General features: G+C 39.2%; 1 protein-coding gene across 2 annotated transcripts in view; it reads right to left on the reverse strand.

Moving 5' to 3' along the window:
• The window catches only part of COL5A2 (collagen type V alpha 2 chain), a 97,034-nt gene that overhangs the window by 38,412 nt on the left and 37,138 nt on the right, over positions 1–21,484 (reverse strand). For both annotated transcript variants that reach the window (XM_058809881.1, XM_058809880.1), the window contains exons 2-7: positions 8,648–8,872; positions 7,190–7,203; positions 5,903–5,935; positions 5,212–5,244; positions 4,518–4,571; positions 906–1,016 (exon numbers count right to left, since the gene is read on the reverse strand). In XM_058809881.1, the coding sequence (XP_058665864.1) occupies positions 906–1,016; positions 4,518–4,571; positions 5,212–5,244; positions 5,903–5,935; positions 7,190–7,203; positions 8,648–8,872 (470 nt within the window). The remainder of the gene's footprint in view (positions 1–905; positions 1,017–4,517; positions 4,572–5,211; positions 5,245–5,902; positions 5,936–7,189; positions 7,204–8,647; positions 8,873–21,484) is intronic.

Genomic DNA, 21,484 nt, shown 5'->3' on the forward strand with positions numbered 1-21,484 from the left:
ACAAACAAAAAAGGTCTTAGATTTCCAGCCACACCTTTCTTCCATATTTTCTGTGGAATTCTATGTAGGATAACAGCCTAGCATCCATTATGGTGCTTCTGTGATTCTAAGAGATTCCTGTGTGCTGCAGATATTTACTTGGGCTGAGTCTGCTGGACTCAGAACTGCTGGGAAATGTGTCTAGGTCATGAAATGCTGCCCAAAGTTGCAAGCTATTGGCCTAACATGAATATTGCAGATTTTTGTCACTATTACTATTGTTTTCAGTAACATCTCAGGAACAATGGAATGAGAATCATAACAGGCGTCAAAACAGCAATAAATGTGTAACTGATTACACTTGATAAAGTCAAATATGTATTTAATTATCAACCATAATTAGTATCCAATAGAGGGAGGAGGAGAAAAAAGTTTTGCAGAATACCTTATCTGTATCTATGAGGCTGGTTAGGACTTCTTTCACAATTTCTCAATCTTCTCAGTGTTTGTCTGAATATTTCCAGCAAGAAGTATTATCAATCACATTTCAGTTTCTCTCATTAGTTATTTCTAATTCATTTATCTTAATTTTCACTTTTCTATGTTCCTAATTTGGTGCACTCATTTCCTCTGTATTATTGCTCAGATGCCTTGGATGGTGGAAGTAGAAGAACCCTTGTAGTGGTTCTAGATTAGGGCAGTTTGGCTTTGCTAGATGCTAAACCGGCTGTGAAAGGTGCATCCTTTCCCATGCTTCTCACATTGAGCTTGTCCCAGTTTTTGGCAGAATTTACTGCCCCTCATGACTGGCAGACAGAAGTGTGGGCACAGCATTTCATGGTCACAGAACCAAAGGCAAGTCACCATTTATATCACATGGATCTGGTCTAACACTTCACTTTGAGCTACAGCAAATGTAAACTTACCCTGCTTATTCCATCTGGTCCTGGGTGAGTGGGATGCCCTGGAGGACCAGGGTCACCAGGCTGGCCAGGGATACCAGGTTCCCCATCAATCCCTTGAGGACCACGAGGACCCTATAAAGAAAATCAGGAATGCCAGTAGTGTGCAAAGGTATTCACTGAAATCATTGTAACAGGCAAACACCTGCCTCTTTGGGATAAATCTGCATTTCTACAGAAAGATCTTCAAAAAAACAACATCCCTAAGCTCTCTTCCCACCTTCAGATCAGAAGCACTGACTGAAATTTATCATGAATTAAACACTGAAGTAAACTGTAGTAATTTCTATCACAGGGTTTTTTAGAAACTCAGGCTTTCGATCATTCCACTCTAGAGTATATTATTCCTGAAAAAGTTTTGGCTTTGCTCCCTGTATAGAATGAAGTTAATTCACTTCTAAAATGAGTACACCTCAGGTAAGTGTAAATATACATAGAGGCTTAAGAAACTCGAGAGTTATGCTGGATTTTTAAAGCCTACTTGACATCATGAATGGTTTCGCCAGTTCATAGCACTGTTGAATTCTCATCACAGTTGTAATGCCAGATATGCAAGGAAAGTTACCTGGTGTTGAAGTCACCTCTAGCCAGTATTTACAGAATAGGTTAGAGCCCATCCTGTAGCTCTCATTTTAATGTGTCTCCCACTTTTAATTCCTAAACTGCACTCAGCTCGTATAAGAACTAAAATTAAATATGTAGGCAGCTAATAAAACATTAGCTGAACAAAATGAGTAGTAATAGGATCGATATAGACATGCTTCAGTCATAAATACAGACTTTAAAGTGCTTGTTACTACTCTTCTTCATTAGAATAAAATTCTTGACCAAGGCAAGGAAAAGTTTTAAACTATGTAATGAGCTCTGCCATTTTAAGGATCCTCGAACATAAAATTTTAAAAGCCTGGCTCACTGAGTCATCTTTTCAAACACAATTAACAATCAGATTGCCAGAATTTCCATGAGGTGAGGACTGTGTCTGCAACACATTTCAGTGGAATTTATGTCTCAAGTGGTAAGGTTTGAACTAGTATGGCTCACAGAAGGAGCAGTGAATAGATAGTATTCTGAACAAATGAGAAGGTCTGTGCATGTTGGATGGAAGAGAAGGTTTCAGCACAAAACTTCATTCTTAAATGTATCTATTATAAACACAAGTTCACACTGCCAAACCTAAAAGTCCTTACTGTCCCAAGGAGGAAAAGAATGAGATACCTTATTTGTTTGTTCTCAAAACAAAAAGAAAACAAAGCTAAGCATTAGAGAAAAAAACCTACAAAACCACAGCTGGCTATAAAGAATTTGGCAAGTCTATGTCTTTGCTGATTTTCAATACCCACACAAAACACCTTAACAAAATCTAATAGATAAAAAAGCCTTTTTAAAATTCTTTTTACAAAAGGACCTACTTTTTAGTCACCAAAACTCAAGGTGTTTCAAGAGCAAAAATGCAACTACTTACCTCAAAAAGTAAGTAACTAGTGGTATATAACCAGTTTGGTGGGTTTTTAATAAAACATTGATTATAATTTTATTTATTTTGCACCATTTATATATTCATAGGTATAGAAAAAAGCCCTTTCATTTTCTTTCACTAGTTGAAAGTCAATGAGGTTTAAAAAAAAAAATTGAAGAGGAAAAAGGAAAAATATTCTCACAAATGCCACGAGGTGGCACCCTTTAAACACAATTATCTCATTCTGTTCCATCGCTGCTGCTGGTCAGGAAACAATTAAAGGTTTTGCTTGTAATAAAATAAAAGGAAAAAGAAGCTCACGGTAGGACACTCCCAAATTTCTATTTACTTAAACTGCTACTGCAAGTAAAATTGAGTGTAAATCCACATGGAAAGAAAAACATATGAATGAGTCTGAGGATGTCCAAGTTTATTTTCTGTCCTCAAAAGACCATTTGTTAACAACTAAAATGTCATCATGGTCCAAAGCTCCCCCTCCCTAGATGCATTCTGAAAATGCAGCCATACTATTCCCTAGCTGTCTTTCACTGTTACACTAACAAAGAATCTGGTGTAAAAAGTATGCTAATATTTCTGAATCCTTTTACATCCAAGGGTCCTGCTTTTGTAAAAGGTGGAGATCCACAGCAAGGTTGAGTTCTTTCTGCTCACTAGTCAGCAGGAGCCTGACTTTAAAGAACAACGAAAAACAATCTGAAGAAATAAACAAACAGCTTGGAAATGTGCTTAGTGCACTAGCAACGTCCCCAGTCAGTAACGTATTTAACCAGATTAATTTTACAAGAGCAGTCTGTACAAGATTATCTGCTCCATGAGGGGTTTTTTTCATAATATAAACTGCAGGTGTGAGCTAACATTTATTTTCCACAAGTAAAAATAAACCCCTGCACTAACAGTCTGTCTCAGTGCTCTTGGTCTCAGACCCACACTCTGGCATACACACAGCTCATCAGAACCTATGATGGAACTTTGCAAAGAAGATGACTGCTTGATGATCCTGTGTTATTCCTTGAAAGCTGAATAATAACCTGTGTCAAAAGGACTCAAAGCCATTTACAGCCTTTTGGGATTTTAGGTGCTTGTGGACACCACTCTCTAGAGAAAAAAAGGTATGCATGGCAGGGAATCAGAATTTATTTAGAATCTCATTGGCAATACTGCACATTAGGAAAGCACATCAGACACAGCCTCATTCAAAAAACACAAGTCAAGATTTCTCTGTGCACCCCAAGACTGCACAAGGACTCCCAGAGTTCTATTAAGCATTTTGATACTCATACTTCTGACAAATGTCTTCTGGAGATCTGAAGAGCAGCAGTGGCTTGGCAAGCATCTCAAAGAGGCTGCACATTTCCTGCACTGCATTAACAATGTCATTGCCACCTCCAGACAACAGGCACACGCTGGAAACAGGGCAAGGGAGTCTGGGTTAGGCCTATGCCTAATCTCAGTATTGGCTTGCTCTCTCCTGAGGGGTAGGAAAATATCCACATTAAAATTACAATGATTCGACTCTCAAATCTGCTTTTAGCAGCTTCTGTTCTTCAATCTAGCTTTTTGAAAAGGAATATGTCATCTGGGGTATTTTCAAGCACTCCTTTTTGGCCTTTCTGTGGTTCTCCACATGCAGACACTGAAATTCCCTTATGAAGTCTTTATTTCCACTGAGCAATCCTGGTTACATTATTCACCAGCATACCAACAAATGTAGTCACATATTAACTCCTGCTAACTTCTGAGCTTTCTGCAGTGCTCTGAGCCACACAGCTCACACTGCTTCTGCTGCACAGCAGTCACCAGCAAGCAGCCATCGAGTCCTAATCAAGGGAATGTGATGTTCTAGTTCTGTCTGAGAATGTTTGTTGAGAAAGTATGGCTGTGGAGGAATTACTGCTAAACCTCTGTCCATTTCTCAAAATATTCAGGTTTCAATCTACCCCAGCAATGATGAAGTACAAATGTTTTCCTCTTCGTTACCTGATTCCTGGAAAATACGAGGACAGTTTTGGTAACTCTAGAAGACACAGAGACAGTTTAAAGCCATTTAATCTTTTGAAGTTGCTTCAGGTACTTTATTTCTGAGATATTTAATAACTTACAGGTCTTCCCTTTGGTCCTCGTTCTCCTCGTGGACCTTGTGAGCCTGGAGGTCCCTAAAAGAAAGACCAGAAATATTAAGTCTCTTTTAAACTATTTAATGATTTAAAAAACTCTGAAAATATGAAATCCAATGCTTATTTGAAAATTAATTTGTCAGTCTTTTCCTACATCATCACGAAGACAACAGCTATAATAACCAAGTATTCAATATTTCTTCTCAAGTGGACATTGCCTGAAGGGAGTAGAACCATGATGCAGAGATCTACCAAATGGTTTCCATCTCTTGTGTGCTCCACAGGTTAATCCAGCAAAGGTTTTCTGAATGCTGGGTTTGAGACACTCTCCCTACTTGTCCAGGACTGCTCTGTGCTCAGCCACAGCATGGACCATCCTGCAGCTCCTCCTGCTCCTGCCTGGTCCTGGATGGAGAGGCATTCACCCAGTACTAAGACCTTAGATGTCCATGTGCTACAAGCACACACCCATTCTGCTCTGGGCATGGGTTGACCTGACACTGGTACAAACATCCTATCATCTTCTCGCCTCCTCAGAGCCAATGGCTCTGCAGATAGCACCCACTGAGGCGTGGAAGAATCCAGAATCCTCCTTCACATCACCCTCCCAACACAAAGCAGTCATGGCAGGCAGTGGCAGATGCCTCATCAGAGAAGCAGAAGATCAAAAAGTACTCACGGCTGGTCCCGGGCGGCCTCGTATGCCTGAAACCTAGAGCAGGGAACATAAATTAAAGTCACCACTAGTCATGGCTACATCTGTCCTCACTGCCCTACAGAAAATCAGTCCTTGAAAAGCACATAGCAAGGCAGGACATTAAAGTACCAAGTAAGTTAAAAGGCTTTTTAGGGAAAGGGAGAAAAAAATGTGGTAAATATAATGTGCACTAGTTATCTTTTTCCAGTTTGGAGTCTCTTTTATTAGCAATGTGAGCAAAATCTTAGAGGTATCACTGCTCCTCTAAAAAAGATTAAATAAATAAGTGAATTACAACTGTTTAGGTTGAAATTATTGATTATTTAAATCTGTTTGACTTAACACTAGAAAGGAATAAATAGGTAATGAAATTATATTTCTCCCCTTTCTAGATACTAACTTACCATTACACTTCTACAAAAATCTAACCATAAAAATAATTATGGCAGAAGAACTAACAAATAACAGGAATTTCTAATTTTACATATGTGAAACAGCATACTAATTCTACTACTTTCATTCCTAGGCTGTACGGTTTTGTTGTATTTACTTCATTACTGCAATTCTGCTTTAAATTGTATTTACTTCATTACTGCAATTCTGCATACTGCTTTAAAGCACTAATATGTGCACTTCTAGGATGTGCTGATGGATGAAGAAAATAGTGACTTACAGGTGGCACTATTCCAGGTTCTCCTTTTTGTCCCTGTAGGAAAAAGACACCAGAACATCAGATGCCTGAAAAGAAGTGCAAGTACAATTACCAGTACCAGTTTCAGCAATACTATCTCTGTGACTCTGATAAGAGTAAGGCTTCCTTAAAAATACAACAAGACTCAATTAAAAGTACCTGTGACAAATAATCCATGTGATTTTAATGACTATGGACACTGATTAAATGATGGCCATAAATTAACATTATCCTCTAGCTGCATAACATACAAAGAAGAATTAAACTAAAAAAGTATGAAACTTTTCTGTTAGAACTGCTAGAAAGTGCTAGAAAGTAGCACTGTTGTTTGGATGATTCATGTGAAATACAGAGCCTAGAGCAGCTTTTAGATTCCATTTCTTCAAGGTACTAAATTAAATAGGTATCATCAAATCCATGGATATAGAAATCCATCTATAGCCTAGGGACAGGTTATGATACAATGATATTGCATAGCTTCAGAGTGAAGGACAACAGCAATTGACAATTGACTTTTCTTTGAGCTGAATGTGTTGACAATGATTACATCAAATAACTGGGTTTAGACCTACTGGTGGTAACTGGTTTCTTAAGGAAAAAAAGGGGGCTTTGCAAAGATAAAAAATGTCCTGCCTTGCTCATCAAGGAATAAATATAAGGTGGGTACAGTGCATTTATTTCCATAAACTAAAAGTTATGGATCATCTAAAAGTTATTTCAATTATTTCTTGCAGTTGCTTACTATCTTAGAGGCCTATTTATGGGAATGCCTTTTCATTTCTTCTGTAAGAGCAGGTCTTCCCTTTGTTAAACTGCACACAATGGGAGAAGCTGCCCACAGAACCATGACTCTGGGCAAGGACACACGACTCCAATGCCACCTCCTGCCCACTGGGCAGCTCAGCCTCAGCACAAAAACCAGCTGCAAGCTTTAACAGTTCAGCATCTCCTGACACAATGGTCCCTTCCCTCAGCCTGTGGCACTGCTAGAGGTGACACAACCAAACTACTCCAACTGGAATGCCTTTGATGTAGACAGCAGGGATTTTCAGCCAGGGGATTCTCTATATTAAGATCTGGATTTCTGCCTGCATCCCAATGTTTTTTTCATGTGGACTGCAATCTCCCTAGCCTCCAAGGAAGGCCAAGAAAAAGAACTACATGTTTTTAACAGAGATTATGTGTATCTTTTGTGATATGCTTCAAGGAGATGCATGGGAGTCTTTTAATGGTAGTAATACATTACAAAATACGTAAAGGAAATCTTACCTTTCTTCCTCTACCTATGAGAAAGGACAAAAGAAGAGAAGAGAAGAAATTAGTGATTTTACTCTGAGAGAGAGAATACACTAAGAGTTGAGTGAAGGTGTTGCAGCTAGAGCTATCCCTGATCCTGGAGGCAGAGGGGATGGAGCATTACCTACAGGGAGCTGGGAGGGTTCCCAAGGACACACATACTCCCTGGTCCAGGTGTGAAGAATCACAACACTGTGCAAAAATGTCCTCTAATTCTCAGCCTTTTTCCTCATTGCACAGAGTAACAAAAAACACTTTGGGAAAGCAGAGTATCTTGTGGAGGATTGTCAGATGCTGGCCTAATGACTGACAGGAAGTCAAGGGAAGCTTTATTGCCGATTCCAACAATAACTGTTGATGGATCCACAACATATTACATGGTATTTTTCAGAAGACAGAGTTCACAGAGGGATTTTTGGCTTTTTTTTTTTTTTTTTTTTTTGTAGAAAGCATCTGCACTACCACGGAGGTGCATCCAGAGCCATATAGCCATACTCATGCCCACAAAAATCCCTCAGAAGAATATTTTATAAATGCCTCAAATAACAATAAGGAATTTGGGAATGTATCCATACTGCTTTTATATTTGCTGGGTGCACTCTGCTGGTGTTGGCCCAATGCCTCCCAAAACAGAGCAGGATGCACTATCTATTTATTAATGCTCACCACATCTTGCTACACTGCTCAATTACAAAAGTCTCTGCTTTTGTCTTTATCTCTACTTTGTTCACTATTAAGCTGTTCAACAGCAATTATATCTTCTGAAGAAATTAATTGTTATGCATTGAATGTAGCTCTAATAATTCAATACACAGTGTTATGTAGCTTTAATTGCAAGGTGAAAATTTTTCTTTTAGGAAAATTGAGGGGGGATTCCTTTATCTAAGTTTGTCCAGGAAGAAAAGACTTAATCCTTTAGGTATATAACAGAAAATATGCAAATAGGGAGTCAGTAATACTTCATGCTTCTTTTATATCTCACAAAAGGATGTTTTCACTTTGGGAAAACATTTTATATTGACTCAGTTTACATTTATTAGAGGGTCCCTGAATTGAGCATTTGAAAGAATGCACTTATTATCTATAGGTATGTTTTCAATATTTATATATCTTAATATGTTTATTATATATACTTATCTTTCAGTTTCAGATGAACCACAAAAAGAAGCCAGAATTCAACCTCCTCAAAACATCAAGACATTTCAGATCAACCTTTTAGCTCTAAAGCCATTTGGACTTATATGAGACTCATAGTCCAAAGCAAACTGTTTTGAGTTGGCTATGAGGCAGTCCAAGAGGGATGATAATTGCCAAGTAAATGCTATTTTCAGGCTTAAATTTTCACCATAAAAACAGCTTTAGGAACTTCAGTATCACAAAGTTCCTAGTTCTTTGGGCTGCCTCTCCTCTCAAACTAGAGAAGGCTCTTACCTATGGTGGGGTCAAAGTCCCGTGGTGTGTGAGGACACACAGGACAGCACTCTCCCGGGGGCACCTGGGGGTTCTCACACTCCAGCAGGTCCTGACACTGGATTTCATCGCAAAGAATAGCTCCATTGTCACAGACACAGATTTGGCACGGTGAGGGCTTCCAAATATCCCTGTTCAGGTACATCTGGCCATTCTGAGTGCAGGCTATTTCTTCACCATCTTCTCCTGGGACAGAGAAAAGAATATACAACACATTTTCCAACCATGAAATTGAAGGAATAGGACTGGACAAGGAAGGAGCTCATCTGGAGATGAGAAGCAGCATTACATACAGAGAATATGACAGACCTCCATAGCTAAAGCTGATGTTAAGGACTTTTAAGAAATGTGTCTTTCTTCTTTTATCACCTTATTTCTTGATCAAAAAGAAGTAAAATAGAGTCCCCAGTTTCCCCACACTATCAAAGGAACTTTGCCTCATGCGTCTTTGGATGTCATTCTGCTCAGTGGGGTGTCACCTCTACTCTGAGGAGCTCCTGCCAATTCCCTGCTCTGTGTAAGTGCTGAGCACAGCTCATTGCAGAGGTCTGACATGGGACAAGAACCTGTGACTTCTGTCCGGAACAGCACAGGCTGCCTGCTCCCTGCTGGCCTACACAGCCAGATGGGACAGGGCTCAACAGACCCAGCAGCAGCTGGGGGAAAGAAAAAAGACCATCCCATTTATTGAGTGAGGTTTATTTATTGGCGTGGGGGAATACCAGAACTGAGAATCAAATCTTCCAAACAGGACAGCCAGCCTCTGTCCAGAGGCAACAGCAGCACCCAGTGCAGTGGTACTTGCAGCAGGGTCTCCAGCTGAGTAACAAGAGGCTCCTCACATGATTTATGTTCTGTTTTTATAACCCAGCTGGCCATGGCCCCACATGATTAACCTAGCACACACACAATACTGCCATGGATATCTTAACTACATACAAAATGCCTCTTAGATATTTTAACCATATGAAGGACCATAACCATATATGAAAGACCATCCTTTGTCACTATTTTTATACAGGACCAGTATGGACTGATTATATGCCTACTCTATTTACTTATTCAAACTGTCACATTCACATTTGTACTGTTTTACCATATATAAGTCTTTGCCATTGTTTTCTTGCTGCTTTGTAGCCAAACACACTGGGTATGTTTGGATTTTTCTAATCATGAGGTGGGTATATCTCAGTATCTTCTCCTAAAATTAAAATATGTCTGAGAAAGAGTTCAAAAAACAAGTAAAGTAGAAAGTTTTGCTGGTGTATCCAACATTTCACAGAATGTCCTAGCAGCAAGAAAGGACTTTTTCATTTTGAGAAATGAAATTTCTCAAATATGAAATATTTCATCCCCTAAAGGAGCAAGCAGCTGCAAAACCAAAGAACCATCCCCGGGCTGTCCACAGACCATGTGTCACAACTTGCAAACCAAGAATCCCAGTGCCAAGACAATGTCTGAGTCACACACAGCAAAGCTGTCACACACAGTCCAAAAATTATTGTCCTGACCCCTGAGATGCTCCAGAGAAGACTGATCTTACGTGGGTGGGAGGTCCATCTGACCACAGAAATTCCTCCTATCCCAAATATCTTTGAAATTGGACAATCTAGTTAAAACCGCTACTGAAAATTCTGAAACACATCTAATTTCTAACTGATACAAGACTGGCAGTAGAGTCAATTATATACACAGGACACATCTGCCTAATCAAAGATCATATCATTGTTTGTTTAAGCAAGCCTGTTACTAGTGTAAAAATTAACAGCTCTAAGCACAATTTCACTGTTCTATATATTTCTGTCCTAATTTAAACCAAATGTAAACAGAAAATCACAAAGTAATAAATAGGAGCAGATTTGGAATTTCAGCTTCGTGCCTCATCTCAAGCCCAGTTACTCCATCAAAGTCAAAGCTTGAAGAAAGAGAGCAGATGTGTCATTAACTGTTGCCTGCCATCACTAACAGCTTTTTAACACAAACTCAAATTGAAATTTTCACCAGGTCAGCTCCCCTTCAATTGCTTTATCACACCAACAGACTAAATGACTCAAAGAGGTGCTGCAGAAGCTCAGGAGGAAATGTTTTCAGTGTGAAGTAAAGACATCAACTAAGTATGCTGCACAGTCCATTTATGACACTGTGAGAATCATTTTCCGAACTGCAGATCGTATTTTGGAAACCACTCTTCTCATTTCTCCCTTGTGAGCATGACATAATGCACTGTCTGACATATTTAGCCTTTTCCCCCCAGATGTCTGGCATATGGTCTATGTCTTTAACATATCACCCACAGAACTCGTCATGCCGTGCTGTTCAAAAGAGCAACAGTTTGCATAAATGAAATTTCTGAGTTATTGAGCCCAAAGTCAGCATTCTGTCATAACTTCAAATAAACCACATAGCAACTGCTTTGGCAAATCAGAGCTGAGCCAGATGGTGACTAGCTTCTGCCTGGGTCCTGCTCAGTGGCTGGGAAAGAGGCAGACAAAGGCAGGGGGATAAGCACATACCAACTTCTGAAAGCTACTAAGTCTGCTTCCCTATCAGATTGTAGATATGATGGCAATTAAAAAAAAAAATCCAAATAAACAAGCCAAAACCAAAAGAAAAAAACCTACCACCTCGTAATAGTGTCAAAAACCACAATGATACATCTTTTGATTACATCTGGCGCTCCAAGGGGTTGTTTTCTGCTGTGACTGCATTACACTGAAAGAGTAACCTGGAAAGGGCAGCTGTTTCAAAGCCAGCTCCTTTCACAAGAACATTTTGACATTCTATTCCCAGGCCTGAACTGCAGGCGTGTTATCCAGCTACACCCAGAGCAGCAAAGGCAGCAAAGGAAACCATTCTACCATTTCCTCTCTGCCTTGCAAATTTGCAGGTTTGTTTTAATCACAGAGACCAAGTTACAAACTCTTTATATATCACATGTTCTTTCTACCTCTACAGCTGGAACATTAGGCGCTGAGTGGCTTGAGAAGCAGCTTTGGAAATTTTTAATGAGGCAAAAGGGTCTGCTAGGCCATTAACCAATTCCTTTCTTACCAACAAAAAATACATCTCTAGTTGGTATTGGACCTGACTAAAGAACTAATAGGATTCAAACCCACCAAGTCTCAAAGCAGTCTAAAAATATAAAAAGCAAGGTAGGAGAGATACCCAATGATACATTTAAAGACTCATTAATCATGGGCTTACACAACAACCAACCTTCAGAAAGATTTCAATGCAAAGCACAGTATGTAAAATGCATTTTTTTTTCTGCTATATGTGTTGGAGTATGGTTTAACTTTAAAGATCTAATTTATCAGCAATCAAACTGTCAGTTACAGCTAATTTACCAGATCCAGCATCAGCAGCTTGGAAGTAAAATCCCATCAGGCGCTGCCATACCCAGTTTGGTGTCACCACTGAAGCTGTACTAATTACTGGGAGGGGAGGAAGGACACAGGGGACTCAACATGCCGTCCCAGCCACTAGATGGCTGTCAATGTCCATCAGTCATCATGACTAAGTGTCAAAGGTCCTGCACAGACCAGGTGTGTAAAACCTCCTTTGGGCTGCTTGTGCTGAGCTTGTTTTCATTGCAGGTACATCCCTCTCAAGGTTAATTCTCAAGCTAACAGCAGGAAAAGGATTTTAAAAGACAGCATATGAAATAATTTCAATTTTTCACCACATCATTTAGAAAGTAACACCTGAAAATTTACTGCTGCTTCATTTGTTGTTTGAAGTTCCTTCACATTGCTGTGCCCATATTGCTTTCTCTGATGCCTGGTTGCCATCTTGCACATGGAAAAAGGAAAGTAAGGCCTGGACATGGAACCAAGCAGAACAAATAGAAAGAAAGACAGAAAGACAGAAATAAAGAGGGAAAATGACACCACAAAAATGTGCACCATACAAAGTAGAAGCAGTGAACCACCACTACCTCAGCTGAGGTGATGGCAGGTATATGAAGGACAGGAATACATCTTTCAACGACCTACTTGAAGAAAATAAATGGTCTGAGGAAAACCTGCATATGTGAGGGTTTTCTGCAGACATGAACAGCATTGAGTCATAGATGAAATGACAGGAAAAAGAAAAGGATTTGGCATTAAAGCAGCTCCATTTCATCACATTTTACTGGTCCTACCAAATGTGCTAATTAAAGGAATCTAGAGGCTGACAGACCTACAGTGGTAGAGAACACAGTCTAACAAAAGCAAAAAAGATGATGACTGGTACTGAAAGCAGTCTGCCAGTTTTAGGCTTTCGTCTGCCAGGAGGGGCTTCTTGATGCATAGTGTAACCAAAGTCCAATTCTTTTGCATTGTTTAACATAAAAAGACTGGAACAGAAGGGGTACAGTTATTTAATGAAAAAGGGTTGGAAATAAAACTGCACAGGGGTCTTCTCATTCTCTCTCTGTTATCCTCATGCTAGGTTTGTGAAAAGCATAGAGAAATATAAGATTACACAGATACAGTGGTTTTAAAGTTTAAAAAGCTAGAAAATGAAAAGCTGAGTTTTGAGATATGAATTACAAAAGTTAATCCTGCTGACTCACAAAGCAGAGGTGCAGAAGTAAATCAACATGAAAGATGATACGTGCTAGCAACGATTCTGCAGATGTACTGCTGTGCATGTGTACAGACTGCCAGGACAGGGACAAGAGGAGCTTGGGCTTAATAATGTTTGACTGTCAGCCTGCTGCAACAATAATGTAGGGCTTGATCCAGATCCCATTAAGTCAATGGGGAAAACCATTTACTCCAATAAGAAGAATCATACTTTTTTTTTTCTTTTTTTTTGGTAATTTTTTTTCTGAGTAGTAATCAAGTATTATCTTTTATATGACTAATATATATAATTTATAATACTAATATATATAATTCTTGTGACTTGCAAATTATAATATAAACACCAATTATTCTGAAAATCAGATAGCTTTCAGGAGTGCTGACAAATACAAAATCTATTTTGCATTTGTTGCACAGAAGCAATTCTTGTTAATAATGATTAACAGAGAGAATTCACATAAGTACTTTACAGTTACATACATGAGGATGAACCTGGAATACTTTACTAATAAAAGACTGAATTGATGCTCAATTCTGCCAATTTTGTGCACATAAGCATTTAGGAAGAGAAAGGAGTTCCAAATTACTGCCCACCTCTCTTGTAAAAAAACTGGCTAAGAACAAATCCCTTGCATTATACTTATGGGAATGTACACAGGTACAAAGTTTAAAACACAATCCTGTAGGAAACCAGATTTCATCAGAACTTTTTCTTAGAAAAAGAGGTGGGAGAGGGTTAATCCATCCTCCAATGTTCCTGCTTAAAAAAAATCCTAGGGGATAATTTGCAAAGTTGACAATTAATAAGCCTTTTTAACAGCATTCCACAGAATAAAAAGTGTTGAATGCTTTAAAGTCCAAGTGAGTTTCAACGTGACTGAGGAGGTCAGCTCTCTAGACAAGGAGCTGCAAGACTTTAGAAATAGAAAAGTTCCAGGGTATTCTCTTAAATAATGTAGATAATTTTAAAATATGTATTTTCAGCTGGAAACTTACAGGCTCAACTGCTTTTTCTGTGGAGGCCACAAATACTATTAAGTATGAATACTGTGAAGCATCAAGGTGCAAGTCAGCTCCCATGAAGATAATTAACTGTTGAAATTGCTGTGGCCATCAATAAAGCCTTCCTAAAGCCATACACTGCATCTGGCCAGCTGCTTCTGCCTGGGAAAGAGTTCATCCTCAGATATTCACCAAATAAGAAAACCCAGCCTCCAAGCTCTAAACAGCAGTCCACAAACAGAAAGCAACAGCAGAACAATACACCCTGACCTGGGAGAAGAAATAATGTCTCAGGTAAAGGGCTCTCTCACAGACCTGGCAGCTGGGGTTTGTTTCTTCCAGAAAATTGTCCCTAAATAAATAAATAAATCTGTTTTCCACTCAGCACTGTGATTTCAATTTTGGTTGAATGGGGGAAACTGAATAGGAAAAACTATGCTTAGGATACAGTTTAAATCCTCCAAATTAATTGCAAATCAATATCTGAAGTATGCAACTGCTTCTACACTTACTTGGATGGAATCTATATTACCCTACAATTGGTTTGGTGGTCTGTATTTCCCCTTTTTCTCACTGGTTCATGAATTTATGTCTCCATCAGGGCAGAGAAGTTTTGCTTGCCTTTTTATGGGTAAGTTTTGTTTCCAACACACAACAATCGAAAACAATGTTTTTATTACAAGATCCAACAGATGCTGAATACAAAGGCAGAAAACACTGGAATCCCTTCCAGTGAAAAGACTTTCTCTCACCAGTTCCACAGGACTATCCAATGTTTATTACACTATTCAATTCCCTAAAAGCAAATCATGGTGTTTTATCTGCATCTTAGCCTCAGTAGTCCTGAGCTGCTGAACAAGACTCAACCCTTGTACACAGAATCACAGAAGTTCAAGACTGGAAGAGACCTATAAGATCATCAAGTCCAGCCGTTGTACACACTCTAGACAAGGCAGGAAACTTTGCAGAAGCAAACTTGCCCCAAGTTTAGTCAGACTGGTCCTTTCCTTTTGGTTATCCCCGTCTTGGACGTGTCTGTTTCAAAAGCACTCAGTTAAACTAACTCGTTAGTTATCCCATGAACAAGGTTAGATGTAAACATGTTTAACTTTGTTTTTCTCTGTTTTTACTTCAGTTCACAAGTAGGCTGGCTGGACACATTGGGTGCCTGCAGGAGAACTGGGTGAAGGAGGGAGCTGAAGTGCCTGATATGCCAGCAGCGTTTATACAAATACTCTTGGATGACCACATTCAAGCCTCCAGCATACAGTGGGAAATAAAATTACTTCCAAATGTCCAAGGCTGCACAGAGACTGTCATGGAGAGGCATTCAGGGCATGCCTGAGAAAACACTACTGCAGATTTCAGCAGCTGGAGCAAATCAGTCAAAAGGCAAAGTTGGTAGCAGGGTCCCTGGTCTCTGCTGGAGCCCACACGGCCACAAACGCCCTGCTTGGACTTGTCATGCAAGGTGGTTAAAGTCAGTTCAGCTACTGCTGACTCAGTGTGGAAAAAGTCTAAACAAAGTGCTTATCATGGGCAATTATTCTGTTTATTATCTCAAAAGAGGCTTGAGGCAACAGAGATCATTCCGTTTTATAAGCAAAACGTTGGAGCACATTCTTGACTAAGGGATGACATTTTTAAGAGGAATCACTTCATCTGCATGAAGACAGGCTGGTCCCAGAGAAACATCAGATTCTTTTGGTGGGGAGCTCACAAAGAGAACACACAGCAAACACGTTTCCGACAGTGGAGGCAGGGCCTGGGCTTGGCACTGCTGAACACGCACAAGTTCAGCAATGCAGGGATTGTCTTTAAAACTAAAACAAAACTAAACCTGCAAATTAGCACATTTCCCAAAATGTAAGAGGTTCAAACCTTCTGAAAGCAAACACACCCCAACAGTGGAAATCCTGCCCAACTTGCTGCTTCTGGAAATTTAAACAAATGTGATCAGGACATAATGAACTGCACTTAATATTTCTAAACTTAAGTCAAAAATAGCAAGATTACAGTAAAAATGTAATATTATTCTACAGTCTATTTTGGCTCCCTTTCTGGAATCCATAAATGTTTGATTTTTATCTTTCCAAAAGCCAGACTTGGACTGCTGTGATTTAGTGAAAATGATGCCTTTTGGCTGTGAAGAAAATTCTCTCAGCTACTTCCTGTGCCATTATCAGTAAGACACAATTTCCATTCACAGCCCATTTGGAATCCTGTAGTAAATCTAGGGATAATTCACAAGAAGCCATCCTGGCTGTCCAGTCAGCCAGAAACCTATGGCCTGAGGAACAAGCCATGTAGGGTAAGGTTGCACTGTGTCAGCCAGGTTCTGAAATAACCATCTCTTGGTGTTCCCAGCACTGATCCCTGTGGAATGTCACCATGATCTAGCCACCAGCTGGACTCAGAATTGCCACCCATTATTCTGTGAATTCAAAAGTTCCACCAGTTTATCATTCACCTTGTAATCCACCTGTTCAGTACCATACTGAGTACTTTTCCAATTTGTCTATGGATGCTATGGGAGATGGTGTCAGAAGCATTGCTGAACCAAAAGTAAACAGTGGCTTCACTTGTGCACCAAGCCAATCATTTTATAGAAGGCAATGAGATTTAACCAATTCAATGGAAAGGGGAAAATGCATTAAATAAACAGCTCCTAGCTCTGTCTGCTCCTCTCTGTACCCATCTATTCCAAATCTTACAAGTTCCCCTGTTCCAGTTACACATGTGCTCTAATGCTCAGAGTCTAACTGGTAAAAGAGCAATGAACTGCAAAATAACAGGTTTGCCTTCCTTGTTTTGCAGGATTTAGCTCTTTTGAAGTCACACAAAATGCATATGGATGTCTTTTCTTAATATATCTAAGAGAAACACTTGCTGCTGCCCAAACACCCTCATTCTTTGAAGCCATACACATCAAAGTTCAATAGCAACCTATCATTACACCCTGCCTTTTCCACAAAGCTATTCTCCATTGTGGTTTGCAAAATGGACTCCTGTAATTCCCTAAATGCATCCTTACTGGCTAATATCACCCTCTTTTTCAACTAAAAATAAAGATTTGTAATTAGCAAGAAAACTCAGTTCCATAATTAAAAATCCTTGCATTCCAAAAGGCTCAGCATTTCAAATTGGAGTGAAAACTACCCAGTGTCTGGGTGGAGTAGGAAGGTATTGCTGGAAAGCTGTACTCATAATATGCTCTTTGTACAGCAAAGCCATTCATTTGCTGAAATTCTGGGCCTCTAAGAAAGTAAAAAAGAAGAATAGTAAGCCAGAATTCTGCAAAAATTTCAAGAACAAAGCCTCTTGTTTCTTTTCTGCCACCATTACCTTTTCCACAGTTCAGACAGCTCAGTCAGCAACTTCTGGCTCCAAGTTGAGATGGAACAGACTTTGGCAGCCCTCAGGGCACCATGGCTGCTTTCTGCCCAGCATCAGGGAGGAAAGGTCTAAAGGAGCACCCTAGTTCTCAAGTGTAATCCTGAAGATAATCACACCCATGTGCATGAGGAAAAGACAGGAATTTGGATGTGTCTCATGCCCAAGAGAGAGTTAAACTTATTTATTACTTACAGATATAGCAGCAATAAGCAGTTTGCTCCTTTCAGTGTGTAAAAGGAACAATGTTAGTAACAAGGGAGTTGGGCTCAGCTTATTTCAATATAGGTTTGGGATAAAAAAAACTTAAGACTGAATACAAAAGCAAGACAATTAGCATTGCCCAGGAATTTTTCTACAATGTGGGTTATGGGTTTTTTGAGGGTATTTTTTGTTGGAGATCATTTCATTACTGAAATAACAAGGACAGTCGTTTTATTAGCTACATAACTTTTCTTTCATTCTAGGGATGTTTGAAATCACCTATTTCAGTCAAAAAAACCCCACTGGGATTTGCTAGAGGGAACCTCACACCAATAAAAGCCTTGTAAAAAAAAAAATCTAAGTCAAGCTGTGGAAAAATGTTTTCACTGACCTGACCCAATTCCATCTTTTTCATCATTTCTGAGTCACGAGACCTTTTCAAGGTTGCCCCAGCTCATCCAGGCTGGCAAGGGAAAACTCAGTTCTTTAAGAGCAGCTTCCCCTCTAGCACAGTCTGGTGACTGTACAATGCAACAAGGATGACTTCAAGTAGACTCATATTTGCACCAACGTACTTTAAATCCCACTGGAAGAAGAACAGAGCTAGGTCAGGTGAAGAACATCTTCATTCCATTTTCAGAATGCTGCACAATTTCATTGCGCTTAAGAAAGAATTTTAGGCAAAATCTGCTTTCTTTTTTTGCCTTTATGTAACAGTGGAAAATGGCAACATTAACTTTGTAAGAAAAATCTCATGAAAGAAGAATTACAGGTATCTTTGCCACCATAGAGAAGACTATGTTACGGTATGACGCACTGGATAATATTACATATTTTTATTTCCATTTAATTTTTAACTTGTCTTTGGTACTGTCCCAATTCTTGGTCCATACAAATGTTTTAAAAAAGAAAAAAAAAAGAAAAGAAAAAAAAAAGAAAAGAAAAAAAAAGGTCAGCAAAAAGACATACTATCTACCCTGTCATTTAGATGCATAGCAGTGATAAATGGATACATACCAGCCATTACTTAGCTCTGCTGCAGGATTATGGTTTCTGGGACAGAGGAAATGAAAGGCTTTTCTGCAGGCTCTCCTGCTCCTAACCATTGGACATCCTTCCATACTTCAGGGAGCAAGCATTATGAACTTTGCCAGTCAAATAATCCATACTAAAAAGTTTGGAATGAATTAAAATTCAAGTAGGGATGCCTAGTTTAAAACAAACCAGCCGTCATCACCTCCAGCTACTGTTTGCTTTGAACTTAATCTATTTAATATTTCTCTTACTTCCTCCTTTCAAAGCTACTTCATCATTTTTCAGATCTTTTTAATTTTACCCTACTATTGTTTCTTTGATATGAGCCTTTAAAAGCCCAAGGAGGCAGCATCCAAGTTACAATAACATTTTTTTTCCAAAGCAAAGCACTCTGAATTCTGACATCTTGTTGCACTATTTAACTCCTAAAGCAGAGCTAGGATCTGAAATTAGGTTGATGTAAATGCATAAAATACAAAAGAGAAAATAAAGCATTTCTATAAAAGAATGGAAACCTTTGTGTGGTTGAGAGAAGCATCTGTGTTTAAGGGATGCAACTCCAGCATTAGGCTCAAGATACCTTCTAGGGAACAACCCAGGGTATGTGGGCACTCTAATGTGACTATACCCCATTGCTGGTATCAAAACTTGGCCTTCACTGCACTCAGTAACCAGTAAAATCCACACAGGGAACCCTGACATAAAGCTGGGCTCTAACATGACCCAACATTGGGCTCTGAAGTGGAAATCACCAGTTGGAAGCCAGGAATCCTGCATAACACCTTTGACTCCGTCTAACAGTGGAAGTGTCTTAGTTTAGCCATCTCCAAACTTACATGATAGTAAGTAAAACAAATATTTACTTTTTCCTTAGAGAAGAGGTTTCAAGAAAGAATTTGGCAGAAAGCCAGCTGAAAACCAGCTTTTTTTTTTTACTTAAGTCTTCAGTGCTATTAAATGATAAACCTTTGAGGACAGAGCCAATGGCATCAAAAGACACTTATTAATGTCAGTGGGCTTTAAATCCATGTAAAGCATCATTGTGTTACATTTAGAGGCACATGATGCATCCATCAACTCCTTATAAGCACCTTTGGGCATAGTTTGTTTTGTTCTTCTCTCTAATGCAGGGGACCCTTAGAAGTGATTATCTGTGGTACAAGAAATGCATCTCAAATTGCATCTTTCACACAGCATTTAAGACTGCAATACAAAAAACAAATAACAACAGCCCAATCACTTGTTTGAACCTTACACTTCAGGACTTTCATAAACAACATAAAGGTCCTCTTTAAGGCCCTGTGGGCTCTGTTTGCACAAGGAATCATTGCTGGCTTTGCATTAAAACAATATACTGTGATGGAAACAGCAGTTTGGCAAACAAAAAATGCAAGTCCCTTCACCAAATCTCCACAATATTTTTCAAATCACTCCCTGGGGAAGCTCAAATAACATTTTGCTTGGTTCAGATAAACTCCAGCTTATCACAAGCTCATCAGATTTTTCAGAGGTCTTATTTTTCCTCAAAAAGTACCCTAATTTCCTATCTTTTTAGGTTCCCATATATTTTCATTTTCTGAACCACAAAACCCTACCACTTCAACATTTCCATTCAAGCACCAAATCCTTTCTTTGAAACTTTTTCCCTAAGGAAAACCTATATATTTGCCTCACTTCAGCACCTCACACATCTGAGTGTTGCACCAAGAAGGCACTTTAACATTACAATTCCCCATTAAAGAGCTGCTCCACAAGACTTTTTAGGTATTGATAATTCTGAAGCAAGAAGTAAACGACAACACCTTAAGTAGACAATCATTTGACTGCTTTTTACTGTGAATTTAGAAATATTAATTCAGTTCAGCAAAGCCCAGAAGTAACAGTAAAGACCAATGCATGTTATCATCAAAGGACAGAAGTGAGACCATTGTCTTGGTTCTTGGTTGTAAGATATTTATGTTCAAGCCCTTTAAGTGGTGGCTTTATTCCCTGGGTCACTACTTGCATTTTATTGTAAAGCAAGACTGGAACATCTCTGCAAATTATTGTGTTTTCTTCTACCTGATACTTCAATTCAATTAATCAGTCAAGGATGTTCTACTTCAGCCTTAGCAGAGCTTTTGAAACAAATCTGATCTTTTAGCTCCTTTAGAACTTTATAATCACCAAGGGTACCACCAGAACTATTCATTTTTCTTGAAGAAAAAGGCTGGAAATATGTTGCATTCACACCTAATTTGAAGAGCCAGCTTTGAGAAATCTGTAGCTGCTCCAGTTAACGCCAGCCAAAGATTTTGACTTTCACTCCCTTGCTCAGGAGCTGTTTTTCACATAGATACCTACCTATTGGACAATTCCCAAAGAATTAGAAATAGCTGGCATCTATCCATAAAGAGGATTGTGACAATCTCCAGAACACAGTGTCCTATTGCTAGATTTATTTACACTGGCGAAGAAATGCAATATTGCCAGTGCCCTGCCTCACTAACTCCTTCTCCACTGGTGGTCTGGGCTAACACAGCCTCATGCAGCCACTGCCAACAATCTTTTCTGCAAATCAGGCTAAATATGTAATCACAATATTATATTATCA

Source organism: Ammospiza caudacuta, chromosome 8 (genome assembly GCF_027887145.1).
Source record: "Ammospiza caudacuta isolate bAmmCau1 chromosome 8, bAmmCau1.pri, whole genome shotgun sequence".
Taxonomy (NCBI): Eukaryota; Metazoa; Chordata; class Aves; order Passeriformes; family Passerellidae; genus Ammospiza; species Ammospiza caudacuta.